Below are 27,247 nucleotides of genomic sequence, written 5' to 3' on the forward strand. Positions count from 1 at the left end.
CCACAAGTAATCTTTAGATATTGTGAAGAGAAAATCACTAGAAGAAGTGTACAAAATTTTAGTTAAGATCATAGCCTAAAGCCTTATTGCATCTTTTCATGTCACACCTTTAGGATGCTTTGTCTTATTTAGACAATCCTAGGATAAATTAGTGATAGTTCATGTAATATTTTATTATTTAAATCTCAACAAAAAATAAAATAAAATTTGTGGCTACTAGGTTAGATCTATCAAAGACTTTTGAAAGACTCAAATGGAAGTTCATTCTTCCTACTTTTGGGATATTAGGCTTTCTTGAAAATTGGTTTAAACTAGTCTCTTAACTTATTTCTTTGGCCTTCTCTTTTATTAAACTGGAAAAATCTAGTTTGAAATTTATTTTTTCTTTTTTCCTAAAAAAGGCACAAAACAGGGTTGTTCTATTAGTATTTATCTTTTCATTTGTGCTTTAGGGGGTCTCTTGAGAATTTTGAACATGTACAATGAAATTTCAATCTTCGAAGGTGTCTCTGTGGCTAGGAATGCTCCTGATGAATACATTTGTTTGCAAAATTTTAGGGGTATAAAGCATACATTTTTATACATTTTAGACAAGCTACCTTAAAGTATTTTATTGTTTTGAATTTGCAAGGTATTTCTAGAAAAATGACGAATGTATGACTTAATGAGAAGAAGAATAAGAGATTTCGTTTTCAATTTTTTTTTCTTTCTTCACCTCCTCCCTTTTGCTTAAAAATATTCATTCCTTTATGTTTAATCCCACGTAAAAAACGTGGAGTTTTTTCCTTAATCTTCACCTTATATAAACTCTAGCCTCACTTCCAGACACATACGCTAAACAATTGTAATATTTTTTGAAAACTATTTAAAACTTATGTATATTATTTTAATATCAATATATATTTTATTTATGTCACTTTATCTTATGGTTTCTGTCACGGGAACTTTAGTCCCACATTGGACACCTCTAATGGCTAGAGTGTATAGGCACAATAAAAAGAAGAGCAACAGTGTGTCATCTGCTGCTATAGGGGATCATCCCTAGCTTATTAACCTTTTTAGTTGGGAGGGTCAAGTGGCAAGAGGTAAGCAGACATCAACATTATCTTTAGCTTATGACAGGGATAGAGAATGTGGTTCAGGTGGCAAGACAGGATTGGTTAGGCTGCAACAGTGAATTAGAGGAATGACGGGTCTTGCTGGGAGAGAACTGGGTTCTTAGGTGAGTATTAATAGTTGTAATTACAATTTTGAAATAATTAAAGAAATCCTACTGTTCTATCAATCAATGCTTATTTTCCTAGATTTGTAACTTGCCAATGGCTTATTAAATGAATTAAATTCCTGTTTGCTAACAATTCTATGTGCACTGTTGAATTTATTATTTTATTTTATTTTGTATTTTTTTAATTTTTATTTTTTTTTTGAATATGAAGAATTTATATATAGGGTGGAGGAATATTATTAATATAGGTGCTGCCGGATGGGTGAGAACCCAGGACCTCTCGTTGGAGGTTGGGCTTTTAACCGCTCTACTAATCCACCATTGACACACTGTTGATGTTAATTGAGGTCAATAAGATGTATTGTTGCACAGAGATCAGGGGTCTTAACAGTTTGGTAAGGAGCTGGTTAATTGGTTTTTATATAGTAAGGACATATGAAATTTACCTTTGGGGTTAGGATCGCACTCACGTAGTATGGTGCAAACTTGTTGTTGCTTGTATCTAAAGATGCTATGCAAGTGTACGTGTCGCAATCAAGTAATACATAGTAAGCAAAGTATGGATCCCATGGAGAATTTTATCTTCAAATATCAATGTAAAAGGAAGACTAATTTAAACAATAATGATAAAGTGACTTTGTGATTAACAAACTAAATAGACAAAAGATAGGTGAAGTAAACTAGAGATACTAGATGGGAAATATGCAACAGAATTAATTTTAATAAATGATATGAGTATTGTGAATCAATTTTCCCTCCCCTAAATTTATAATGCAGATATTATAGTAACACTACAGCTCAAAATATATCAAAGAACTTGGAACGAAATGACATAATGGCATTTTCCAATCCACATATGCATTAGTATCCTATTCAAAATCCTCATATTCCTATGGAGAAATGAAATGAGAATGCAACTTATACCCAATTCCAATCATGGCAACGTGAGGCAAATGAGTATAATTACCCAACCTACTAATTAGTTAAACGCAAATAAAGACTAAACTAACCCACACCATTCAGCAATTATCTAGACTCAATTAACTTTCCAGTTAACTAAAATCCACAGCATAATTCATGGATGATCAGTCAATAAATGAAATTAATCATAAACTAACATGCTGGATTCATTGATAATAGATTGTATTGTAACAAAGCTAAATAACAATGGATAATTACAGCTCAAAACACAGGTTCATGTACTCTTATCATCCCAACACATTAAGAACTTAGCTCATATTAAAACTCAATGACAAAGAAAAATATACAATCAGCAACATAGTTTAGCTAGAGTGTGAGATTCTAATATTATGAAATTGAATAGAACACTAGGAGATGCAATGCTTCCACACAAGCTCTAGCCTTATTCTCAGCCCCCCCCCCCCCCTTTTTTTTCCCCCAAACACCCCCCCCCCCCCCCACCCCCCCCCCCCCCCCGGGGGGATTCTTCCCCACGAGCTCAGCTCTTCTCCTCTTTTTTTTTTTTTTTTTTTCTATTCTAATCTACTTCTCACGTTCTTCTCTTTCATCCTCTTCATTTTTCCCAATTTCCCCCAATGATAGGGTAGAAATCTGGATTGTAGGATTAGAATATTCCCTTATAATATCCAACGCTGAGATTCTTCACGTATTGACAAGAGGAAAGTCCCATTTAGTTAGCCCTTTTTAGTCATTTCTACGTGAGTTCAATCTTGGAACATTCTGTTCCGTGATGCTGCAGCATCTTTACAACAAAGTTAGAAGACATCTTCTTCTCTTATGGGTCTTCACCTACAATGCCAAGATAAATAATTAATCAAATTCATCCATTAATTGAAGAGAATTCCATGCAATAATGACATAAAGGACCTTTACAAGACTTAAAATGTTAAGACTCACTAAAACAACATCTAATAACAATTAACACTAAAACAAATATAAAATACTTTTAAATCAAACTATCTCAAGTATAAAATTACCAAACTTAACTATATTTCATAGAGTTATCACCTGTGTGACGAATCAAGCCTGAACCTTAGTTTGACCCAACCGTGATCATTAGCTATATATTAATTAACATTAATATTTCTATATGATTTAGGACTTGGGATGTGGATTATGGGTCATAGGCTTGATGCAGAAAGTCCATTTTTTCATAGGCCTCAATCTAGAATGCCCATTGCTAGGTAAAAATGTAGAAATGCCATTATAGAGGAACCTTCCTTTATGGAGGTGAGTGGAGATAAACTAGGGTATGGTGGTTTGACTCTATCGGGATTCAAACATTAGTGCTCTCTTTATTAATACGTTGTGTTTGCCATGCTTTTCATAGTACCCTATGTAGTGTTATTGCTGTATAATTTATTTTATTGAAAATATGCACACTGTTGAGTTTTGTGGTTGTTTGGCCTTTGATCCAACAAGCTTTATTTTTGTAATACGCATCTTAATGTGTGTAAACTATAGATAGAAAGTAGGAAAATAATATTTTGTTTTAGTATGTTTTTGGGTTTCTATAAAGTTTGGAAGAGTCTACTTGGACATTACTTTGATTAACAAGATTCTGAAAAAGAAACATAGGTTTGTGATTTGCTCTGCGAGAGAGTAAGATGAGATGTCATTGGAGGGAGGCCAAATAAGTTGAAGTAATTAGTGTGAGATCCTAGCCTAAAGAGAGACTACCCTATCTTCTTCTTCGTGCTTGTTTTTTACTTTATTTTTTGAAGTTTCTTGTGAATCAAGCTCATAGATTATTCTGAAATTTCTAACCCGAAAAGCTCAAAATATATGTATACATATTTTGTTATTGTGTTACTTGTTTATGACAAAAGCTTCATACTTCCTACTTTATACAAAAATCCAAGTTTAATTGGTTATTCAATTTTCAAATCGATGTGCGACATAGATATTCTGTCATATTTTGTACCCTGACTTTGTATCAACCATAAAGATTGTGTCGTATGCCGAATTTAAACATTTGACACAGAAGCCATACAACCCTTAGCGGCCACAAAAAATATTTACATGGTGTGACCTATTTTCACAGCTTGGTTCTTATAACGGAAAAAAAAAAAAAAAAAAAAAAAAGAGGGAAAAACCAAGCTCGAGATCGGAGAAGAGGTTTGGTATATTCGTGGAGGTTAGGTATATTCCGATTTGAATTTCCTCCACCTAACTTGATGTTTCACACCTGGGTGGGAGCATGTCGAATCTTTTTTATTCGGGTGAAAAAAGAAGAAGAAAAAGGTAAAAATGAGAAAGAGTGAATTTGCTAGTCGCTGCAAACTAGAGGGAGTACTGCTAGGCGAGCACTCTACCGACCGATCGATGACTGTACATGCAGCAGCGGCGGAGTCTGCTATAAATTAAGTAGAAGCCGGTGTGAATAGAATACTGTGAAAGAGTCACCCTCAACGGTAGCTGTTGAATCAGTGAGGGGAAGAAAAACCGGAAATGTGGGGGCCGGTGTGTATAGAATACTGTAAAAGAGTCACCGTCAACGGTGGCTGGCTGTTGAATCAGTGAGTGGAAGAAAAACCGGAAAAGCGTTTGGAAGCTGAACCAAACATCTGGTCGAGTAGGATGACAAGTGCCATGGCCACCGTAGTATCGAGTTCCGGCTGTACGATGAGGCGGAACACATCGACGCCGAAAGCAACTCCTCCGACAGCCTCCTTGGGTCTGATCTCCGCTACGCATCTCCTCCTATCGTCGTAAATCGCACAGCATCTTTGTCCGTACGATCCCTCAATCTCGTAATTATTAGTCAACTCCTTCTTCTTCTTCTGCTTCTGCTTCTGCTTGTCCACGTTGGTGGTGGTGATTTTGCTACTTTTGCCATTGCTACCCCCACCGCCAGCTCCACCGCCACGAGGACAAGCGGGGCTCGCATTCACGTGAGCCAACGATTTAGAGTTTGAAAGGCTGCCTTGCCGCTTCTTGACGGCAAACCGTGGATTTGCATCCGTTTCTCCATCGTAAACCAGCCATGTATCCGCAACAAGATTCAGTCTCTGTTCCATCCAATATATATATATATATATTATATATAGCTGTTAGCCAAAATTCTCTCTCTCTCTCTCTCTCTCTCTTTCTCTTTCTCATATAAATATGATAATTAAGTAATTAAATTTAGCTACCGCAGCAGCGAATTAAGACTTATGATGATGAAGGGAAGGCTGAAGCCCCAGGGGACGGCCGGGACGCTTAGTTAATTAGGTTACCTTTCGGCGGATGGTGAGAAGGGGCTTGCCAGCGGCGTCCATGAGCACGATTTCATCCTTGGTGCCGGAAACATAATTGTCGACGCGAAAGAGAAGATTGCCCCTGACGTCGAAGACGGTGAAGCCCGTACAGTTGAAGAGCAGGGATTTGTTCCATACGGTTAGTACCGAAGGCGCGGGCGAGGGCGAGGGCGAGGGCGAGGGCTGTTTCTTAACATCTTCTTCCAAGGCCAAGGCCAAGGCGGAGCCTCCTGCTGAACGACTCTGGTTCGGATATACTTTTGTCATCTCCCAAGTCGATCCAACGTACCTAGAAAAGCAGAAATTAAAGCTAGCGAGCTTAAGCGATGGGCTGAGAAGAGCAGGATGGGAGACAACCAAATTTATTACCCAACTCAATTACTCACTCAAAGCGAGAGAGAGCCTAGGTAAGAAGGAATCTGATTACAAGTTTTCCTCAAAAGTCAAAACACCATACCATTTGCTCCGGCAAGGGATGAGTATACCATCACCCCGAATTTCGAATTTATATCCCCCGTGGCGAAGGCCCTAGACAAATTAAGAATCCTTCATCATTCTTCTTGAGATAATTTAAGAAAAACGAGGGGTCGTCGATTTGGGTGGCGGTGAGTGGCGTTGAATTGAGGTGAGGTGATGGCGATGTCCAAAAATATCATATTCTCTCTCTCTCTCTCTCTCTCTCTCGAAGCGAATCGCATAATTACTTGTCTGGACGGCTCGGCCTCAGTCTGAGTCATCGCGGCCACTATCGCCAAGTCACAAAGAAAAGTTTTCAGAGTGCTCGAAACTGGACCCGGGCAGGCCAGCTGGGGCAACGCGGTGGGCGGTGGCAAGTGGGGTACAGGTGATGCGATAGGCATAGAAGGATCGTTGAAAACTTTACTATTAAATGATTATTTTTCCTGACTTTGTAACCTACACTACACTAAACCTTTAATCCAAAAGATTAAAAAAATAAATAAATTGAACCCAAAATTAAAAAAAATTATCTCAATCAAAACCTAAAACTTGTGGCCAAGAGATGCCCCAGAACCTCTCCAGGACAAAAACTCGTCTGGCCGGGTGGTGTCTTCAAGTGCAAGTGGGTTTAAATTCAATCGCAAACATAACGAACGTAACTGCCTCTCTGCCTCTCTTCTCTCGTTTTTCTTTCCTTCTTTTTCTCCACAATGGAAAATGACCCTGTCAACCTCATGCATTTTTATCCGCTCCCGTTCACTGTTTACTTTTGGATTAATAACACGTGTTTTATTCTGATCTAATGCACAATAATTTATAATCCATTAAACCATTTTTTCTCTCTTTTAATCATCTACTTCTTTGAAAACCTAAGTTTCCGCCTGCTTCCCCATTAGCTCCAATACTGATCTGCAACACCTTTGAAAATCACAGAGAGAAAATGGTGGCGATGATTTAAATGAAAGAAAGAAGAAAAAAAATTATAGTTAAGAGTTGATAAATTGTTGACCATTAGATTAGAATAATCCACTTGTCATTCATCCAAAGATGAACTGTACCCAGCAAGAGGGTGTCAAAATTGGAGGTGATAAAAATCCCAACCTCACCCACTCTGCTGCATCATGTCCATCTCGATCATATCTCTATCAACCATCGTGCCCAGTATCAGTTTATTGCACGTACAAATTGATGGTGTCATTTCTTTTCGTATAATATATCTTTTTATGCTAAAGGGAAAGGGTGCCCAAAACATAAATTTTTTTAGGATAATTTTCATCTGGACCTAAAGTTTGGTCTATTTATTTTTAGTCTAAAAAAACTTAAACTTTCAATTTGTCATCCTTGTATTATTGAAAATTAATTTAAAGACAAATTATCACCTCTATGACTAATTTGTCTTATTTTTTTTAATTTAATTTTTTTACATACACACCTTCACTTGCCATGAAATTCGTGACTCATTTTTAGTCCAAAAATTACAGAATAAGTCTTAAAATTCAAATAAAAATTTTAAAATATGATCAAAATACCCTTACATGTTAAAATGACTCAAGTAGCCCTTAACTTAAACCCTATTTGCATAGTAGAATCTTAACTGAAATGGATGAAGAGATTCCCCCTTTACCCATCTTCTTCATCTACCATTTACTCAAATCAACCAAGGAGCAAACACCCATCTCCATTTAAGGTTAATCTTTAAAATTGCTATTGATTAATTTTCATTAAAAAAATAAAAAATCATTCTATGTTGTAGAAATCCCACCCACATTATAGAAATCAAGAATTGAAATAGTAAGTAGTAACATAGGAACTACAAGCTCATTCTTTAGTCCACCGGATAGTCCTAACAAATCTTCCAACTAAAACCCTTTTAAATTTTAATTCATGCTATGATTGATTTTCTTGAAAATTGGGTTATTGTTTTGTGAGAATGATGATTTTTTCCCTTCTATGAAATCCTTATCTTGTTTGGTATTTTGTTGATGTGCAAAAGAAATACCTTTGGATAAATATAATCTACTTAACCAACATTCTCATAGTTGATAAATATTATTTAATTTAAACAAACTCGGTACATTAAATTGGGCATTCATACTTAATCTTTCTAATTGTCCCTTACAAGCAGTAGAATGATTACTTGATTTTTGATTTTATGTTCAATTTTTCTGATAGTCTATGCCAACTACCTAGTGGTAGTATGACAATTCAATTAATATTTAATGTAAAATTATAAAACGAGTTGTAGTTTGGGATCGGGTTAATGCGGGCTCTGCCACTTTCAGCCCAAACACAACCCATTAAGGTTCGATTCGGTTTTGACTGGTTCGGGCTATAACGTCTGGTTTCAGTTTTAATGGTTCGGGCTGCAAATTGACACTCCTATTCACAATTATCAACTATTCATTATCTCTTTTTCAAATTATTCCTCTCTCTATTTTTCACAATTTTCTAGTATTCTTTTCAGAAAGCATAATTGAATTTTATTTTATTTCGTTGTTCTTTCTTTCTCAATTTATTTATTTTTTCTTGATTTTGTTATTAAGTTGTTTGTTTTTTTCTCTTTCTTTCTCTTTTGGGGTTTTTTCTCGACCTATGTATCTTTTTTCCCCTTTCTTTTTTAATATTTTTTCATTGTTTTTTTCTATTTATCTTTTATTTATTTATTTATTTTTCCCTTTCTTTCTTTGTTTTTATGTATTGTTGTTGTTTTTTCTCCTTTCTATTTTTTTTGTTAGTTTTTTAGAAAACAATCACCAAATTGAAAGTTTTTTCAATTAATTATTAAATTAATAATTTTTTATAACATTGTATATTTATATAGTATATTGAAGTAATTATTTTATTAAAAATAAATTATTGAAGTAAATGAACTAATTGATAAATCTAATTCTTATTTTATTTGGTTGAATTCTATTTTAAATTATATATTAATTAACATTTAAACAAATTTTGTAGTAATTGAAATACAAATTGAGTTTTTTAGTTTAATATTTATTCGAGTTTTCAAATTTAACAATTTAATGGATATAAGTGAAACTTTAGAAAAACAAACTGCTATTGTTGTTTCTTTAGAACTTAGTGGTGCGATCTCAATAGTAATTATTTAGTTTAATATTTATTCAAAAATTTTAAAAATCTATTTTAAATTATTATTACTTTTTAAAATATTAATAACATAAATTATGTAATAATTATTCAGTCGACGTTGAATCCATACTTTGCCCTTGATCCCATACCTCACGTCTACCCTAAAAAAATACTCTCTCTCTTTTTTATCAACAACTGAAACTAAAACTAAATCCTTCTCGGCTACTCTCTCTCTTGCACACACAAGAGTATGAGAAGAAATCTGGATCTTGTATCTCAGGAGTTAAACCCCCGGCCGCTGACGCCACCTCCACCAGTGCCTGCGGCAGCTGGAAGTGGAATTGCAGAGATTAGTGTTTCGGTGGTGGTGGTGGTTCTGTGACGCCGTCGCTGTCGAAAGGGAAACTAAATCCTAGCCTTCTCATTATCTCTATGATTTTCATGGCAGTGTTGCTTTTCTCTGTCTTACTTCACCTTCTCCTCCGATATCTTGAATTTATCCATCTAGTTCCACAAGGTGGACTAATTCTTAAACTTTTCTTCAGTCTCCATACCTGAAATCATCCATTACAGCAACACTGCAAAAATTAAATGTTTCAGTCATCCAATTTGAATTTAAAGTATGCATTATTTACGACAAAAACAAGTCTACAAAATCAAATATGCTCGGTGAAAAGCAAAGAGTTCAAAGTAAAACCGATGGCTCCTGCAACTTCTACACCATAATATCAGGACCCAATAGATTTAATCGTGATACGGAAGATTTCTACCCGACCGGGTCTGACTCGGATGGGGCTCCACATGCTAGTTAATCGGGAAAGATGCCGATCATCCATGACCAAAAGCGTAACATACGCCACATATATAGCAATCATCCTTGATATAGAAGGTCAACTCAGCAGTTGATTGAATGGGACCAACGACAAGGAAGCATGATCCTAGGAGAAACAATAGCCCTTGTCGGGCTAACTTACCAAATACGTATAAGGTAAGTTAATCATTATAAGATAGGGGACGCATCTCCTTGGTAAGCAATCCAATACACTCTGAGTATAATCTTGTGTAGCTTTTGCACGAGACCTCACTCTGTTCATTATCTGACTTTGCCATCGAAGGCGGCTGCCCGGCACACAAGCCGGCCCTCATCTAACCTTTCTTGTAGGACTCATTGTCCCAAATACGAGAGGAGGCTCAGTCGGATCCAGAAGTATAATTGATCCTGAAAGGAAGACCTGACAAAGGTCAGAGGTCCAGTCATGCTGGTCCCGACCATCGTCAAAGAAGCCGTCGGGAAGAAATGGAGCACCAAGGAGAAAGTCATCCTCAATCAACCTGATCGAGGGTCTCAGTTGCTTGAACTCAATCCAGAAAAGAAAACAGCGCTGAATCAGGCAAGAATGGAGTTAGGCAAAATCGCCTTTGGAAGAGGATGGCAGAGGTCGAGCGCAAATTGGAGGATCGGGATCACGACGAGGATTTGGACGTGGTTGATCGAGAACCATTCTCAGATGAGATTATGAATTTACCTCTTCCTCAGAATTTCATTATGCCTACCTTTACTCCATTCGAAGGAAAAACGAACCCCAAGGAGCATATCAGTTATTTCAAGTCAATAATGATTGTTCTAGGTCGGGAAGATGAGCTACTCTGCAGAACGTTCCCGGCCTCGTTGAAGGGCCCGGCCATTAAGTGGTTTAGTGGTCTTCAACTCGGATCCATCCATAACTTCAGCGAACTTGCCATAAAATTCATAGCCCGGTTTAGAAGTGCGATCGGAAGCGAGAAGACGTCTGATAGCTTGTTCGCTATAAGGCAAGGGCGGAATGAATCCATTTGGGATTTCCTAAAACGTTTCGATGAAGTAACCATTGAGATCGAGAATTTTGATGATCAGGTGGCGTACAACGCACTTTGGAGTGGCATTACACACTAGGGACTTTTGGAATTCTTACTAACAGATAAGCCCAAAACATACGGGACATTGTTACATAAGTGCCAAAAACAAGCCAGTGTTTATGAAGCCAGTGTTTTTAAGGCAATAATTTGAATCGGGTCAATCCCGGTCATCTTGCACCTTCTTTAAGGATTTGCACATTTTTTAAGGTAATAATTTGAATCGGGTCAATCCCGGTCATCTTGCACCTTCCATAAGGACTTGCGCATTTTTAAGGTAATAATTTGAATCGGGTCAATCCCGGTCATCTTGCACCTTCCATAAGGACTTGCGCTTTTTTAAAGCAATAATTTGAATCGGGTCAATCCCGGTCATCTTGCACCTTCCATAAGGACTTGCGCTTTTTTAAAGCAATAATTTGAATCGGGTCAATCCCGATCATCTTGCACCTTCCATAAGGACTTGCGCTTTTTTAAAGCAATAATTTGAATAAGGTCAATCCCGATCATCTTGCACCTTCCATAAGGACTTGCGCTTTCTTAAAGCAATAATTTGAATTGGGTCAATCCCGATCATCTTGCACCTTCCATAAGGACTTGCGCTTTTTTAAAGCAATAATTTGAATCGGGTAAATCCCGGTCATCTTGCACCTTCCATAAGGACTTGCCCTTTTTTAAAGCAATAATTTGAATCGGGTCCATCCCGGTAAACTTGCACCTTCCTTAAGGACTTGCACCTTTTTTAAAGGTAATAATTTGAATCGGGTCAATCCCGATCATCTTGCACCTTCCATAAGGACTTGCACCTTTTTTAAAGGTAATAATTTGAATTGGGTCCATCCCGGTCAACTTGCACCTTCCATAAGGACTTGCGCTTTTTTAAAGCAATAATTGGAATCGGGTCAATCCCGGTCATCTTGCACCTTCCTTAAGGACTTGCGCTTTTTTAAAGCAACAATTTGAATCGGGTCAATCCCGATCATCTTGCACCTTCCATAAGAACTTGCACTTTTTTAAAGCAATAATTTGAATCGGGTCCATCCCGGTCAACTTGCACCTTCCTTAAGGACTTGCACCTTTTTTTTAAGGTAATAATTTGAATCGGGTCCATCCCGGTCAACTTGCACCTTCCTTAAGGACTTGCGCCTTTTTTAAGGGTAATAAATTGAATCGGGTCCTTCTTGGTCAACTTGCACCTTCCTTAAGGACTTGCACCTTTTTTAAGGTAATAATTTGAATCGAGTCCATCCCGGTCAACTTGCACATTTTTTAAGATAATAATTTGAATCAGGTCCATCCCGGTCAACTTGCACCTTTCTTAAGGACTTGCACCTTTTTTTAAAGGTAATAATTTGAATCGAGTCAATCCCGATCATCTTGCACCTTCCATAAGGACTTGCACCTTTTTTAAAGGTAATAATTTGAATCCGGTCCATCCCGATCAACTTGCACCATTTTTTAAAGGTAATAATTTGAATTGGGTTCATCCTGGTCAACTTGCACCTTCCTTAAGGTCTTGCACTTTTTTAATCTTCCTTGCTATCCCGCACGATGTAAACAACGTCCGGGATAGGGGGCTTATGATACAGAAGATTTCTACCCGACCGTGTCTGACCCGGATGGGGCTCCACATGCTAGTTAATCGGGAAAGATGCCGATCATCCATGACCAAAAGCGTAACATACGCCACATATATAGCAATCATCCTTGATATAGAAGGTCAACTCAGCAGCTGATTGAATGGGACCAACGACAAGGAAGCATGATCCTAGGAGAAACAATAGCCCTTGTCGGGCTAACTTACCAAATCCGTATAAGGTAAGTTAATCATTATACGATAGGGGACGCATCTCTTTGTAAGCAATCCAATACACTCTGAGTATAATCTTGTGTAGCTTTTGCACGAGACCTCACTCTGTTCATTATCTGACTTTGCCATCGGAGGCGGCTGCTCGGCACACAAGCTGGCCCTCATCTAACCTTTCTTGTAGGACTCATTGTCCCGGATACAAGAGGAGGCTCAGTCGGATCCAAAAGTATAATTGATCCGCATCAAATCGCATGGCAGTGGAAGCAGATTCAGATCAGGAATTTCAACTTTGAACCCGACCCCCTTACCAGATATTGATTTCTGTAATGTTTGTTGTCTCAAAAGCTTCTCTGTCTCTTCCTTCTTCCTTCCACCTTGCCGCATCCGCTAGAGTTGGGAAACCCTAACCCTAACAAAATCTCCAACGTTGTCTCTATTGTCTCCCTTGTGTCTCTTTGGGTCGTGGGTACAGAAATGATGACCAGACATGGTGACTTTCGATAGAGGGAAGGTGATGGTAGTGGTTGTCGCAGGGAAATGGGGCAATGTTGGGTAGTTTTGATCATGGTACCGTGTGTCGGTCATATTTCGAGGTGTCGCTGGGGGCGACATGATAAAATGGTTTTATCGGCGAAACCAGCGAATGTTGCCGAAACTTCACGATATCTCCCTCTCAGCGAAGAAGATGAAGTGCAGACCTCCCGACGACTTGATTCCGCTTCACTTTGCTTGTTTTTTAGAGTTATTCAAACCTTTTTTTCAGACCTCCAACGACTTCCACGATTTGGAGATAAGCAGAAGTGAAGAAGATGAAGTGCAGAGGTGTTCTGATTTTTTAAATAATTGACTTGGGTTGCGTGTGTATGGGCGGTGGGCATGGGTTTTAAATGTTTAATGTTTTATGGAAAATTATATTTTGGAAATCCGTGGAAGTTAAAGTCACCTTCGGTTCCTTTTTTGTCTTTATATTGCATTAATTAAAGGTAAAATGGTAGAAGTAAAATACCTGTCCAATCACACATTAAAAATTTAAAATAATTGTCCAATCACACATTAATTACCTGTTGTCTCCCTCTCTTCCTTGTTTTACATTTGCAAAATGCGCTACATGTCGCCCGACTCGCAGTGTCGCCACAATCCGACACGGACCGACATGTCGGACTGTGGTTTTGATAAGGGGAGGTACGGAAAAAAAGAGAGGTGAATTTAGAATCCATTCACTCATCTAAATTTAAATTTGAAGTGAGAGGCTAAGATAACTAAAAAAGTGACACATGACTTTAACCCTAATTAGACGCAAACCAAAATTTCCTTTGGTAGGACAAGCAATCTAATTTTTTTGTGTAGGAGATGCAAAGCAATGGTAGTTAATTACCTAACTAACTATAGACATTTTATTATTAATATAAAATTAAATAACAAAACTTGCAGAAGAAATAAAGAAAAATATAAAATTAAATAAAAAGAATAACAAAAAAATGGAATAAATAAATAAATAAATAAATTGGGAAATTGTGGAGAAGATTTTTTTTTCTAAATTTTCTTAACCCACGGCTTATAGAAAGGGAAGAGAATAAATGAAAAAAAGAGAGGAGAGATTTAAGAGGAAAGAATAAATAAAAATTGAGGAGTTACTTTCTAATTAAGAATGACATTTTGAATACCAAGTTTATAGAAAGAGGGAAGAATAAATAGGAAAAAAAAGATGAGAAAGAAGAGAGGGGAGAAGGGATTGAAGAATTAACTTTTAATTAGAAATGACATTTATACCTATTAAACTTTTAATTAGGAATGACAATTATACCTATTATTTTACCTTTAAAAATTATTCTCACTCATGGCGCCAAAGAGTGATATTTCACGTGGAAAGAAAAAAAATTAAAAAATAAATCAAAATTTTAAAAAAATAGGAAGCCCCCTCCGGCCCCAATGTAGGTCTGACGCTGGACTTATATCTAATAGAGCGAAGGCTTGTTGCCGACAGACAGTGGCTAGTTCATGGCCACCTTTCTCATGACAGCTGTTGCTGCTTGAATGGGCGATAAGGAGAGGAACTAGCAGTTAGAGAGGGCTTGCTGCTTTGCATATCAAATCATATCATATCATATCATATTTGCTTTTGAGAATTTGCCAGTGGAGACTTTATTATCAGGCATTAGTGAGGATTTTGAATGGCATCACACCAGTACCATATCAGCTCTCGGCCATTGTAAATGACATCAACTTGCTGTCTTATTTCTACTCCGTGGTTGGAGGTTTGTAATCCTAGCAGCTTGTGTCTTTCCCACTCTAATGAACGGAAGTCTTTTAGCCAAAAGATTTATATATAAAAAAAAAATAAAAAAAAAAAATAAAAAATAAAATAAAATCAAGGGTAATTTTCACTTGGACCCCCTGAGGTTTGATCTATGTCATTTTTAGTCCAAATAAATTGATACTTTGCATCCGCCTCCCCTGAGGTATCTAATAAGATCAATTAAGGACAAATTGTGATTTTATGACCAAAATACCCTCAAATAGTGTGAACTTACTTGTAAAAATTATTTTTTATTTTACATTTTAAAGATTTAAAGTTTCTTAATTTACAAAAACAACCTGTTATTTAACCGACTCTCAAATCCTTCTTATTTTCTCTGAATAATGGAATTGACGATGTTCTCTAGAGACCTACTGTTTCGATTAACTAGATGGAATGATCTATTATCGGTCCCTAATCCTCATCGAAGAAACCCTCATAGTCCCTATCATGTTGGGTGGAGAAATTCTCGCTCAATTCACAGTTGAACAGGACTTCACGATGACTACCGCAGAGAAACTTGAAGAAATAAATCTGTAAAATATTTTCCCCTTTTCCCCCGCATACTAAGATTTAATCAACCCTGCGCTAGGCCGACCATCACCAAACAAATGTCTCCAGAAACTCCAACTCCTCCATTAAATATTTCTGAATGTTATCGTGATTTAATGGCAACTTTTGAATTTTGACTTCTTAACCTCAATAAGAACTTCAGCAAGAAGCCCAATAGCTTCGACCCCTCTCACCGCCTCTTTTAAAGCCATCTAAAACCAAGCACTGTACTTTGTCGCTGCATCAAACCTAGCCTTTCTTACTCTTTTGTCTCGAATTAATGGTGTTTATTCTGTGGTTGCTCTTCTTCAGTTTCTCCATTGTATTTCTCTCAATTTCGTCTTCACATATTGTTTTTCTTCTGAGTCTCACTCTTGTAAATACCCAACTCATCACCTTCTCAAAACTTCATATGTTTGGTCCACCACCAGGCTCCGCAACCACCACCATTGTCATCTCCACCGCCGGCAAATCTCTCTTCCCCTTTCTCCCAGTAGCGACTACATCCTCACTTTGTCTCTCGGCTCCGAACCAGCTGAAACCATCTCCCTTTTCATGGACACAGGAAGTGACCTCGTTTGGTTTCCCTGCGCCCCTTTCAATTGCATACTCTGTGAAGGCAAATACGATACCTCCGCCAAATCCCTCTTGATTTTGCCGGTTCAGATCCTCCGCCACTGAAAGCTAGGAAAGCCAGCGGTTAGGACATTAGACTCTGAATCCAGTGACCCGAGTTTAAATCTCAATTAGTTAGTTCCCAAATTGATTTTGGACTCTGAATCCAGCTTTTTATGTAAGCTTGGTTCTCAGTGTTCATCTTCCCTGTTGAAATTTTATATCCAAATTGCCCACTTGGAGAAAAAGAGAAAGCAAAATGGGAACAAAACGGAAGGTGGAGAAGAAGTATCAGAATCTCTTCCAATCAACATCGTCTCTCAAACTTTCTTCTTTTTCTTCTTCCATGGGGTTTGTTTATCAAAGCTTTCCTGATTCCAATATGACTTTCGATTGTACAATTGAAAGCTGTGTACCCTCAACAAATGATACAAATATTTGTTCTGTTTATGCTAACCCTGCTCTTTCTTGTCTCTTTCCTCTGCCTCCTCCAACTACCTATTACTCTGAAGATTCCTTCTCTCATAGATTTTCCCCAAATTTTATCATCGTTTTTGCTGTTCTCGGTGGTGCTTGTCTTCCCCTTACCCACTATTCCTTCATCGTGAAGTATTGTTCTAACTGTGAATCGAGCACCCCAACATGATAGTGATTATGAGGGTTTCTCGATGAGGATCAGGGACCTGTTATAGATCATCCCATCTGGTTAATCCAAACGGTAGGTCTCCCAGAGACATTATCATTCCATCGCAAGGATTTGAGAGTCGGCTAGGGGTTGTTTTTGTAAATTAAGAAACTTTAAATCCTTAAATATAAAAATATAAAAATAATTTTTACAATTGAACCCACATTATTTAAGGGTATTTTAGTCATAAAATCACAATTTGTCCTTAATTGATTTCATTGGATACCTCAAGGGAGGCAGATGCAAAGTGTCCATTAATTTGGACTAAAAATGACATAGATCAAACCTCAGGGGTCCAGATGAAAATTACCCTAAAATCAATCCAACATTTATACAAGGGTTAAATAAGACTTTTCATTTTGGGGGCAAGAAAACTAAGACATAAGACAGGATCATTTCGTCATACTATGATTAATAATCAATCAGTAGCATCTTAGTTACAGTCATACATCACATACATTACATATTCCTTGATCAATTAACACAACAGACCATACATCTCAGTTTGCAAAAGCACTAATGGATTCCCTGTCAGATCAACCACATGCCTGACAAAATTGTTTTGAGATAACGTAAATCATACTTTATGGAGTACTTTGGATGCTTCAAAATTTCAATGCAAAAACATTACTTACTCTGATCGGAAAACTCTAAATAACGGGACAGACTTAAATTGACCTATGAGGACAGACATACACAGTGTGACCGTGTGATCACCAGTTTCCTGGCACGTGGACATAGTCATACTCAGAGAGAGAGCGCTACAGCTGCTGCATTTCTTTTCTTTCATTTTTAATGGGGTTTGTCTGCTCATCCCCTTGCTGGTAGGTAATCTATTGATTAGCAAATAGTAACCATTGGCAGCAGCCACCATCACGGTTCCAAGGGTATTAATAAAAGATAATGAAAATCTAAAGAGCACAAGATCCCATATTCTCATTCGCATTCCACTTCTACTTAGATGTATACGCCAGTACAAAATTATATACAAAACAATACTGCCTTTTTATGTTTTGTAAATTAAAGAGAATACACAATCATACATTACCTGTTGGCAAAGCCAGTCCTGTGTGACACACACAGTCACAGAGTGCGATACCATCACTGGAACTATTATACCTAAAAGTTGCTACCCGAATCATTTGTTCCATTACTTGTTATGTCTCAGCAGAAAAAGGCAGGAATTACCTGAAACTGCAGACATTTCATCAGCCAATTATAAGAACCAGCAAAATGAGGGCAACATTCAGGACCAGACATGCACAATTGTCAAGGGCCTCCACAAAGGGTGAGGAAACACCTAAGAGCTCCGAAAGACTGAGTTCGGTTGGGGTCTGTAACTAAAGACTCAGTGTATTTAACGATTACTAATAACGTAAAGAAAGAATTGAGTGGATCTGAAAACACTCTCTCTAGCTTCTCTCTCCTATTTCCTTTTAGGTGGCAGCCACCTTTGAAGTTGGCTACTGAGTGATTTGTACCTATTGGTGCTTTGGTTAAGAGTTAAACTGCAATAGTGGAAGGAACTCACCTCTGATGGAACTGTGTAACTTGGTCCCAAAAAAATAAAAATAAAAATAAAAAAACTTGGGAGCAGAGTTCGTGTTGCGCTTCAAAACCATGGTTGGCTGGTTGGAACAAGTGCTGCAATTTATGACCAACCAACAACAAGCTCGCACTATACACTTTGTCACTCCTTCCAGTGCTTCCTGCAACAAGAGAACCATCATATGGCCCTCATCAGTCATCACAACCCCATCCCACTCAAGCTATATTCTTCGAATCAGGGAACCGACCTGATCAGCTGGATGGCACTGGCAGAACAGTTCTTCGAGTATTATCGAGCCTCCACCAACATTCATTTGTAAATCTCCTCCCATATGAATGGCCCAGCATCACAGTGGTTTCAATGTATATACGGGTCCAGTTAGTAGTTAGTACACCTCTAGGAATCCCTTTACGTGAGCTCTTGAGGTTCAGTTTGTTCAAGTTAGATGATCTGCAACGCCCTCGCCAAGCTAACTCCAACCAGCATGGTGGCAGAGAATCAGACTCACTTTGAGCCGCTTGCCAATCGAACAAGTGTAGTTCGCCTTCAGTTCTCCTCATCTGTTTCATTTCTGGGTTGCAATCTGGTAACCCAAGATAAAGTTACAGTGTTATAATCAGTACTATAGTAAAAGCAGAGGGATAGGCTCATCTTCAGAAGGCAAAATTTGCCAAAATATGCTGAACCCTGTTTTGACCAAGCCCTATATGCAACTTCTACCCTGCACCTTCTCTATCACTTCCCTTGTTGCCATTCCCTCCTTCCGTGCACACTCCAGTAAAGCCTTTCTCTGGCTCAAATACAACAGTTGCAGGAGCACCCTCTGCGACAATTGAGGAGAAGTATGCTCCCAGCCATTGTTTCAAGCAACGGTAATTGTTACCTATCCATGACATGTGAACTATCACCAAACACTTGAATACCACCTGGTATGTTGCCAGAACACCAATTCGAGTCCTGGTGGATGGGGGAAGCACCCATAATTTCATCTAGAGCCATGTCGCTTAGCATTTAGGCCTCCCTCTCGCCAGCATCAATCACATCTGTTTCAAGATATTGGTTAAGTAGCTCTTGTAAGAGCTTTTACATCAGAGTATTACAACTGATGCTTTTTTCTTACCCCTTTTCGGTGCACATCTCATGTAATGATTGACCCAACTACACCCTGTGAGTTGCTTGGCTGACAAAAGATCATATGCTGCCTTATTCCACCTAGGATTGTAATTAATGCCCTGGCACCACTTATTTGTGAGAAAAAATAACTTCAGTCTTTGTTGCAAGAGTTTGGTTTGGTGATCGCCAAGGCCAGCGCCTTGTGATGTAGCCTCCATTGAACAACGACCAGTTCTTCCAAGATCTTCAATAAATCAACCCATCACCACATTTTTGAACTATGCTGTAGAGGGCAATTTTGGGAATTTGAAATGATTGGATTTTCATAAACTTTAAGGGATTGGCATGCCTTACCAAAAAAAAAAAAAAAAAAAAAGGGATTGGCATGCAGGTCCTAAAGTGGATATCTGTGCAAATTGACTAAATCTAATGGCTGGTTTGAGAGTCCTAAATGGAAGTGAGTTTTCTTTTTTGGGTTGGGGTGGGGGGGGGGGGGGGGGAGTTCCTTCAAGTTTGAGTCAATTCCAAAGGTCAGATCAGTGTAGAACTGACTTGGAAAGTTTAATGCCCAAGGGAATCCAAAAATTCAAGAAAAATAAAGTAAAATGGTGAAATGGAAGGAGGATGGGATATGTCGGCTGCCCCTTAAATGGATGTAGGAGCCTTATCTAGAACTGTGGAGGACATGGAATGACTTGAGTGAAGGCTGAATCCACGGCTGCAGAGAAAATGAGAGATCACTGCTTGGCTTCACAAGAGACCCTAATCTCATGCACTTGGAGGTACCTCATCGATGCTGAAAACACTATTCTGATTGGAACAGCGAAGTAAAACAAGCCTGAACTTAAAAACAGAATTTTATTAATCTGAATCTGTTGAACTATTACTTGTTAGGCGCTTTTTATATCCTTACAATTGTCCTCTTACTTATACTTTTAGTATTAAACTGAATTGAAATAGAATTCTGATAATATGGTTGTCCTTAACATGGACTAATCAGGTAACATGTATAAACCCAGATAAGGATTATTTAACTAATGTGCATGACTCTTAATAGATCTGACCTAATTTTGAATAAACAAACTACCTATTTTCGTACTTGGCCTAGATACTAAATAAATCTAGGGGGCCATAGAATAGGCCCAGGACCACATACACATTAAACAAAGGCCCAAACAATCTTTGAAAACTCATTTCGTCTCAGTATTATCTAGGTAGGGTCGAGACCACCAAGATACTGAGATTCCGACCAAAATCTTGTTGAAAGGTGGTACAAATCTGCCAGGTTTCAGTTGTACCTATTTTTTATGTTTTGTTCTTTCTCCCATTGTAACTCTCTGTAATCTTTCATTTGTACTCAGCTCCTTCAAAGTATATGAATTAAATAGATTATAAATAGTAGAACTTCTTTCTTTGAATTTCATTTGATAATTAAAAACTCGAAATTTGACAAGTACAAACCTAAATTATCATCATTTGTGGTGTACTGGTGTTAGTATGTTAGCACAATTAAAAAGATAAAAAGGTTTGCGTTACACCTATTCAAGTAACTCTCATTGCATTACTACTTACTGTGTAGTGTTGAAAGATAATAATAATAAAAAATCCAAAGTGTCTATAACTCTGTATATTAAATATTTTAATTATCATAAAATTTAAAACTAAAAATTCAAAAATACAAGGGTAACACTGAAGATTCTTACTTTCGTCATTATCAAACTCTATTTATCAAACTTGAATTTTGAAAACCCTAATTAAGAACCTCATCTTCAGGCAAGGTGTAGAAGACAAGTATGAAAAGGATTTTTGACAACTGCTCACCACAATACACCTACTTCTTGAACCTCATTATAAATGAAACAATCGAAGGCTTTCTAGAAGCACCTGTCAAAAAGCCGTCACTACACAACAAAAGCTACAGTATGTTCCCCACATACCAAAATTTTCCCTCAATATGATTATGCAAAACAAACATGGTTTAGACAAAGTATCTAGTGTGGCCTCAAACAGAGGTGATTGGAAGACAATGATTCACGTCGCCGACCCCATTTAGTTGGGAGAAGGCTTTTTGGTGTAGTTGTTGTTGATTATGCAAAAGAAAAGTGTATAATCATGGCTGTGAATACCCCAATATTGAACCAAGATTCAACCAAAAAACATAAAAGAGATGAGACGGACAAGAGAACATATTCTACTGAAGCATGCTTTATGGACGACATTAAAGGGGTTTGAACTGATTCAAGATGTTCTTAGCAGGTACGTAAAACTAATTTTTTCCAATAAAGATTGATTTGAACCAAAATAGAAAATGAAAAAGAAAAAAAAAGTATACATCACATGTTACCATTACAAAGCCCTCATGAGTGAAGAGCCCAATAATATGTATCTTCAATGAAAACGTACCTCGGCTATCTAGCCACACCTGTTTCCACTTCTATGACAATCAGAGCAGCCAACTCTATCACCGGAGTTGATACTTGGTACTTCACTACAGAATTTGCTAAATAATTAGCTAGTCTATCTGTCTCCCTAAAGCAGTGGGAGATTTCCCACTCAATTTGAATCCAAAAGAGGCTGCACTGCATTCCATTGTTGAACCGCAAACCATAGGATTTGCTTAGTCTGAATTGAAATCACCACTGTTGCCAAATCACTTTTCACCCATAACCTTTTCCAGTCTCAGATTTCTTGCCATTTCCAACACTGTCAACAAGGCCTGGATTTCTACCTCATAATTTATAGACCACCAAGAACATACAGTACGAGTCCATAAGTCTTGCTGATTGGTCCCTTACTATTCCATCTGCTCCCCCATTCCCTGGATTTCCTATAGAATTTCCATCCATATTGAGTTTGTGCGACCCACACACATAATACTAGTTGATAGACATAGATGGTCTTGACAAAAGAATTAATCAATTTTGCTAGTATTTCCTAAAAAGCACAACAAAACTCGGCCGTGGATGATGTTCATCTAGGTTGTCTATCCGTTCACGTGGAAACCCAGGATTCGACTCTTAAGTGGGGATGTCCCGATTGTGCATCAACCACATGCGAGGTCTTACGTCTTACCATTCCAGTTCCCTTGATTTTTAGTGTTTCTGGATCATTTAGCAATCTGACCTCCTTGATTCAAGCTTTTGAGGACGACATGTCTTTGATGGAGGGGGTGAAAGTGAAAGCGAGGAAACTACAAGTGACTTTGATTAGAGGCTTAGTCGGCGGATCTTGAAAAGGCTGTGAAGAAGAAAAAGAACAATGGCATCCTTGATGTTGCTTGATTTGCTCACAAGCAAAAGTGCTCAAGCACAACCCATAAACTCTCTCTCTTCTCCTCTCTTCCCTTTTTTGCTTGCACCTCTTTGTTTGTCTGAGAGGAGCTGGATCCATGACGGCGGCTGATGCCGGCATGCCCGCTGCCTCTATCATCTCCTTTCTCTCGCTTGTCTTCTCTTCCCTCACCTTGCTTCTCTTTCTCTCTCCTACCCTCTCCTCATTTCTTCCGCCTCTTTCTGTCGAAGTGGAGACTGACTGATGTTCCATGGCTGACAACCGGTTCATTGCCACTGCCTTTACCATCTCATTCTGTCACCTCTTTGCTTCCCGTCGCCTACTTCTCTCTCCCTCCCTCACTTCTCTGAACCTCTTTCTCCTCTGCCACTTTGTGTGACGGAGTGGAGGATCGATGACAACAGATGACGGCCGGCTAATAATCATGCATTTATCATTATTTATTTGATTTCATTTTCCGTACTTAATTAATTAGAAGAGAGCTAATTGAGTATCTTTGTGTCTTTTTCAGGAATAAGGTCATTTTAGTTATTACAGATAATATGGAGCAAAGATACTAGATATTGGTGGATTTAAATCAAATTAAAATCATGAAATTCAATCTTGCTGCCCAAAAATCATGAATGCTGAGATTCAATTTAATTCATGCAAGGTGAGCACAAATCTTAGCCAAATTGGAAACAGGTGGAGGCCCAAGGAACAAAATTGGTAACAAGATCTGAAAATCTTTCAAACAGAATCACCTAGGGTATTTTGGGCATAACTCTCTCATCTGAACTCAAATTGAGGTGATTCAAGCTGTCATGGAAAGATGACGAAAAAATCTACGACTTTCTAGTTTTGAGTTTTCCCAGAATCGGTTAGAATAAGCGTCAAATTAAGGGGTAAAGAACACAAATTCAGTGTGCGGGGAGATAAAAAGGAGGAGACAGCCATGGATAGAGGGGAACAAGACGAAGGGGGAAAAAGAAGATCTCACTCTCGAGCGAGATCTCGCCTCCTAAAAAAACTGAGATCTCGGTCAAGATATACAATTTTTTTGTGTTAACTCGGTGGCCCATCTCGGTGGATTTTAGGGTCCTAGTTGGGTTGAAACTTGGTATTTATACTATTTTAAGGCATTTTGAACACATTGGTGGCTTTGGATTTGTCAGAAAACAACCTTATGTATGATTTTTAAGTCTACCCATAGTGTGAAACCGAAATGTTGTAGGATTAGGGAATGCAAGGTTATACAACATGTAATATAGAACCTTTAAGGCATATAAATTAAAAGCAAGTGTATCAAATGCATCAAGCAACCTTAATGTTATCAAAAGGTCCATCCATATGAGTATCACAATATCAATTTTCAAGAATAGAATAATAAAATTATATAACCATTAGAAGTTCTATATAAGTCATTAAATCATAAGTTTATAAGACAAGTACAGAATGATTGATCTTCCTTCGATGTTGTAGATGTGCTAAGAGTAGTTGCAAGTGAAATTCAGCCAAAATCCACAAAAAAGGCAAAAATTGAGAGTTCCAGCGAGATATGGCGAGATCTCGAGCGAGATATCCCAACTCTCTACTCTCGACCTCCATCTCGTCTTGCCTATCTCAAAAAACGAGATATCTCGCGAGACCTCCCACCATGCTCTTTCTCTCTCTCTCACACACACACACACACACACACACACAGAGCGCAAGAAGAAGACCACAAACCAATCTCCACTTCTATTCTGTCCAAGAGTTCAACAATGTTTTTTTGTCCGAAATTGAAGCTTTCGTCAGAGTGCAATCTGCGATTGGTAGCAGTCCTTGCAATAGTTTCAAATCCATTATTATTTGTTTTATGAGTTTTTTTTGTAATGAGTAGCTAGTTATTTTTTCTTTGGGATGTAGATGAACCATTGCTTATTTAGATAGTTATATCCTTCTAGTTAATGCTTTTAATTGTAAGTCTAACCGACGATGCTCTATAGCTAAGAAAACTAAGCATGCCAAGTGATGAGCACATTTATGTGTGAAATTTATGTCGTTTTTGCAGATTTTAGGACTTTTCAAGATTTAAGCAAATATTTGGAGTTTTGGGCTTGAATTATGCAATTTTACACGTCAGAAGTCCATTCAAATTCTCAAATGCGAAAATGGGCCTCATCTGGAGCATGATGGGCTAGAGATGTGTGATTATGGGCCAACTCCGAAATATTGAAGAGATAAAGAAGGCAAATTTGATCTACGGCTGAGATTATAAATTATCAATCAAATCTACAGAGATATTATTAAGAGAGTCCAAATGGAGAAAAGAGTCCTTGCATACTTCAATTCGCAAGTAAGTAGCCTTCTTTATTAATCTTCTCTCCTCCCTCCATTCCTGCTTCTATCTACCCCTCCATATTCTTAATTTAGGATTTACTTTCAGCATTTATTTATTGTTCTCCCTTCCCCTGGATCCTTGATCAGAGATGCTTACAGTCGTGCCTCTCTTTGGTTAAGGTTTCCTTTTACTTTCTGCAATTTCTTTTTCAGCATTTATTTATTATTCTCCCTTCCCCTGGATCCTTAATCAGAGATGCCTACAGTCGTGCCTCTCTTTGGTTAAGGTTTTCATTTTACTTTCTGCAATTTATTTTTCTCTAATAACCATTCCCCTGATCGGTGGACTGTAAGCTACGGCAAAGGGTCCACGGTCAAAGTCATTATTAATGTACTCCCCTTCCTTCGATCCAAAGCTGACACTCGGATCACTTCCCTTTTCCTTTTATTTTTATTGTTCGCATTTTTTTCCTGTCTTTTATTTATGCATTGATTGTGTTTGCTTTATTTTTCATTTCAATTCGATTGCATTAGATGTATGGATTAGGATCGTTTAGTTTAGTTAATTAGTTTAACAAAAATTGAACCATTCCACTCTCGCATTACTATTAAGAAGTTGAATTCGAAGTGGCATATCTTCTTGAGATCGACCCGTTAGTTACATGATACCGTGCGCTTGCGGTTACTTTTAATTTCACAAACAAGCTTTTGGCACCGTTGCCGGGGAGGTATTAGTCCACTTTATTTTTCTCATTCTTAGGTAAATCTAAGTGAAAAAAGAAAAAAAGAAAAGAGAATTCAAAGATATTACTCTTAACTTGAGTAGAAACAAAAACGTATAGTAGTCTCCACTCTACTGCAAAATCCTTAGGATTCGATTGTAGGTGGCTCCGAAGACTAGACGGATTCCCTTGCTGTCAAACCTATACAGCGCTCAGCTATATGGCAACCTTACAGCTTTGGAATCATTGTTTCAATCTTTGTGGTGGAAAATTCATTACTTTCCCTTTTGTTTTTGTTATTTTTTTTCTTTAGTTACTTTATTAAAAAAAAAAAAAAAAAACCTCATTCTTTCATAAGAGCCATTAATTGCATTAGGTGGTTAGTGCATGTGTGTCTGAACTCGTGATTCCACAAATAGAATTGTCCAAGTGTCTACCTTGACCATGGAAGAGCTACCTCCACCTAAGAGTCTTAGAGATAGATTTTATCCAACTCGATCTGCACAACCCTCCTGTATACGTTTACTTGATGTGAGGGGTAACAATTTTGAGCTTAAATCTCATTATTTGTCTATGTTACCCCAATTTCATGGGTTATTTGATCAAGATGCATATTTATTCCTTAGGGATTTTGAGGAGGTTTGTGTCCTTATGAAGGTATAACAACTCATTGATGATGCCGTAAGACTACGGTTCATTACATTTGCATTAAAGGATCAAGCCAAAAAGTGGCTTTATAGCTTACCTAGGGATAGCATTACCACATGGGAACAATTTACTGTCCTATTCTTGAAGAAATTCTTTCATTTCTCTAAGACGAACAAAATAAGAAAAGATATTCTTCACTTTCGTCAGAAACCCAATGAATCCTTTGCTAAGGTAATGGAGAGGTTCCAAAGCCTTCTCCAAGAATGCCCTCACCATGGTATAGAATTATGGCATTTATGCCAAATAATTTACGAGGGTATCGATTATCAAACAAAAAACTTTTGGAATCTATGTGCCCCACATGATTTACATCATTCACTGATGATTCCAAAGATTGGGAATTTCTTTTAGACCTAGCACATAGAACTAGAGAATGAGAATCAACCCAAGAGTCTGAAAGGACTAGTAGGGGATATTTTGTTGATAGCCAAGTTCATAAGGAAGCACAAATAGATAATATTTTGAAAAAGTTAAAGACTTTGGTAATTAAAGCTACACCACCACCACCTAGTCAAGCACATTTTATTGACAAATCTATTGCTATGTGTGCATAGTGTCAATCTCCTACACATGTGATTGAGGAATGCCCAAACTACTCTGGAGGCCAACATGAAAATATCAGTGTGATGTTTCCAAACCCGTACAGTAACACATACAATCCTGGGTGGAAAAATCATCCTAACTTTTCATGGTCTCAAGGGCAAAACCAAAATGGATT

At 37.8% G+C, this 27,247-nt stretch overlaps 1 protein-coding gene and 1 non-coding gene across 2 annotated transcripts; both read right to left on the bottom strand.

Annotated features, from left to right (window-relative positions):
• Nucleotides 1-3,366: 3,366 nt before the first annotated feature.
• On the bottom strand, nt 3,367-5,975 carry LOC149023186 (protein LURP-one-related 8-like). Its single transcript, XM_089143743.1, has 3 exons — nt 5,906-5,975; nt 5,428-5,737; nt 3,367-5,217 (listed from the first exon to the last, which is right to left on the bottom strand). The coding sequence occupies exons 2-3, from the start codon at nt 5,713-5,715 to the stop codon at nt 4,723-4,725; spliced, it is 783 nt and encodes a 260-aa protein (XP_088999869.1). The 5' UTR covers nt 5,716-5,737; nt 5,906-5,975; the 3' UTR covers nt 3,367-4,722.
• Nucleotides 5,976-26,643: 20,668 nt separating this feature from the next.
• Nucleotides 26,644-26,750, bottom strand: LOC149023187 (small nucleolar RNA R71). Its single transcript, XR_016171922.1, has one exon. It is a non-coding gene; the product is annotated as a small nucleolar RNA R71 (small nucleolar RNA).
• Between the last annotated feature and the right edge of the window lie 497 nt (nt 26,751-27,247).

This window comes from Hakea prostrata, chromosome 2 (assembly GCF_041222555.1).
Source record: "Hakea prostrata isolate BN-2017 chromosome 2, UWA_Hpros_2, whole genome shotgun sequence".
NCBI classification, from domain to species: domain Eukaryota; kingdom Viridiplantae; phylum Streptophyta; class Magnoliopsida; order Proteales; family Proteaceae; genus Hakea; species Hakea prostrata.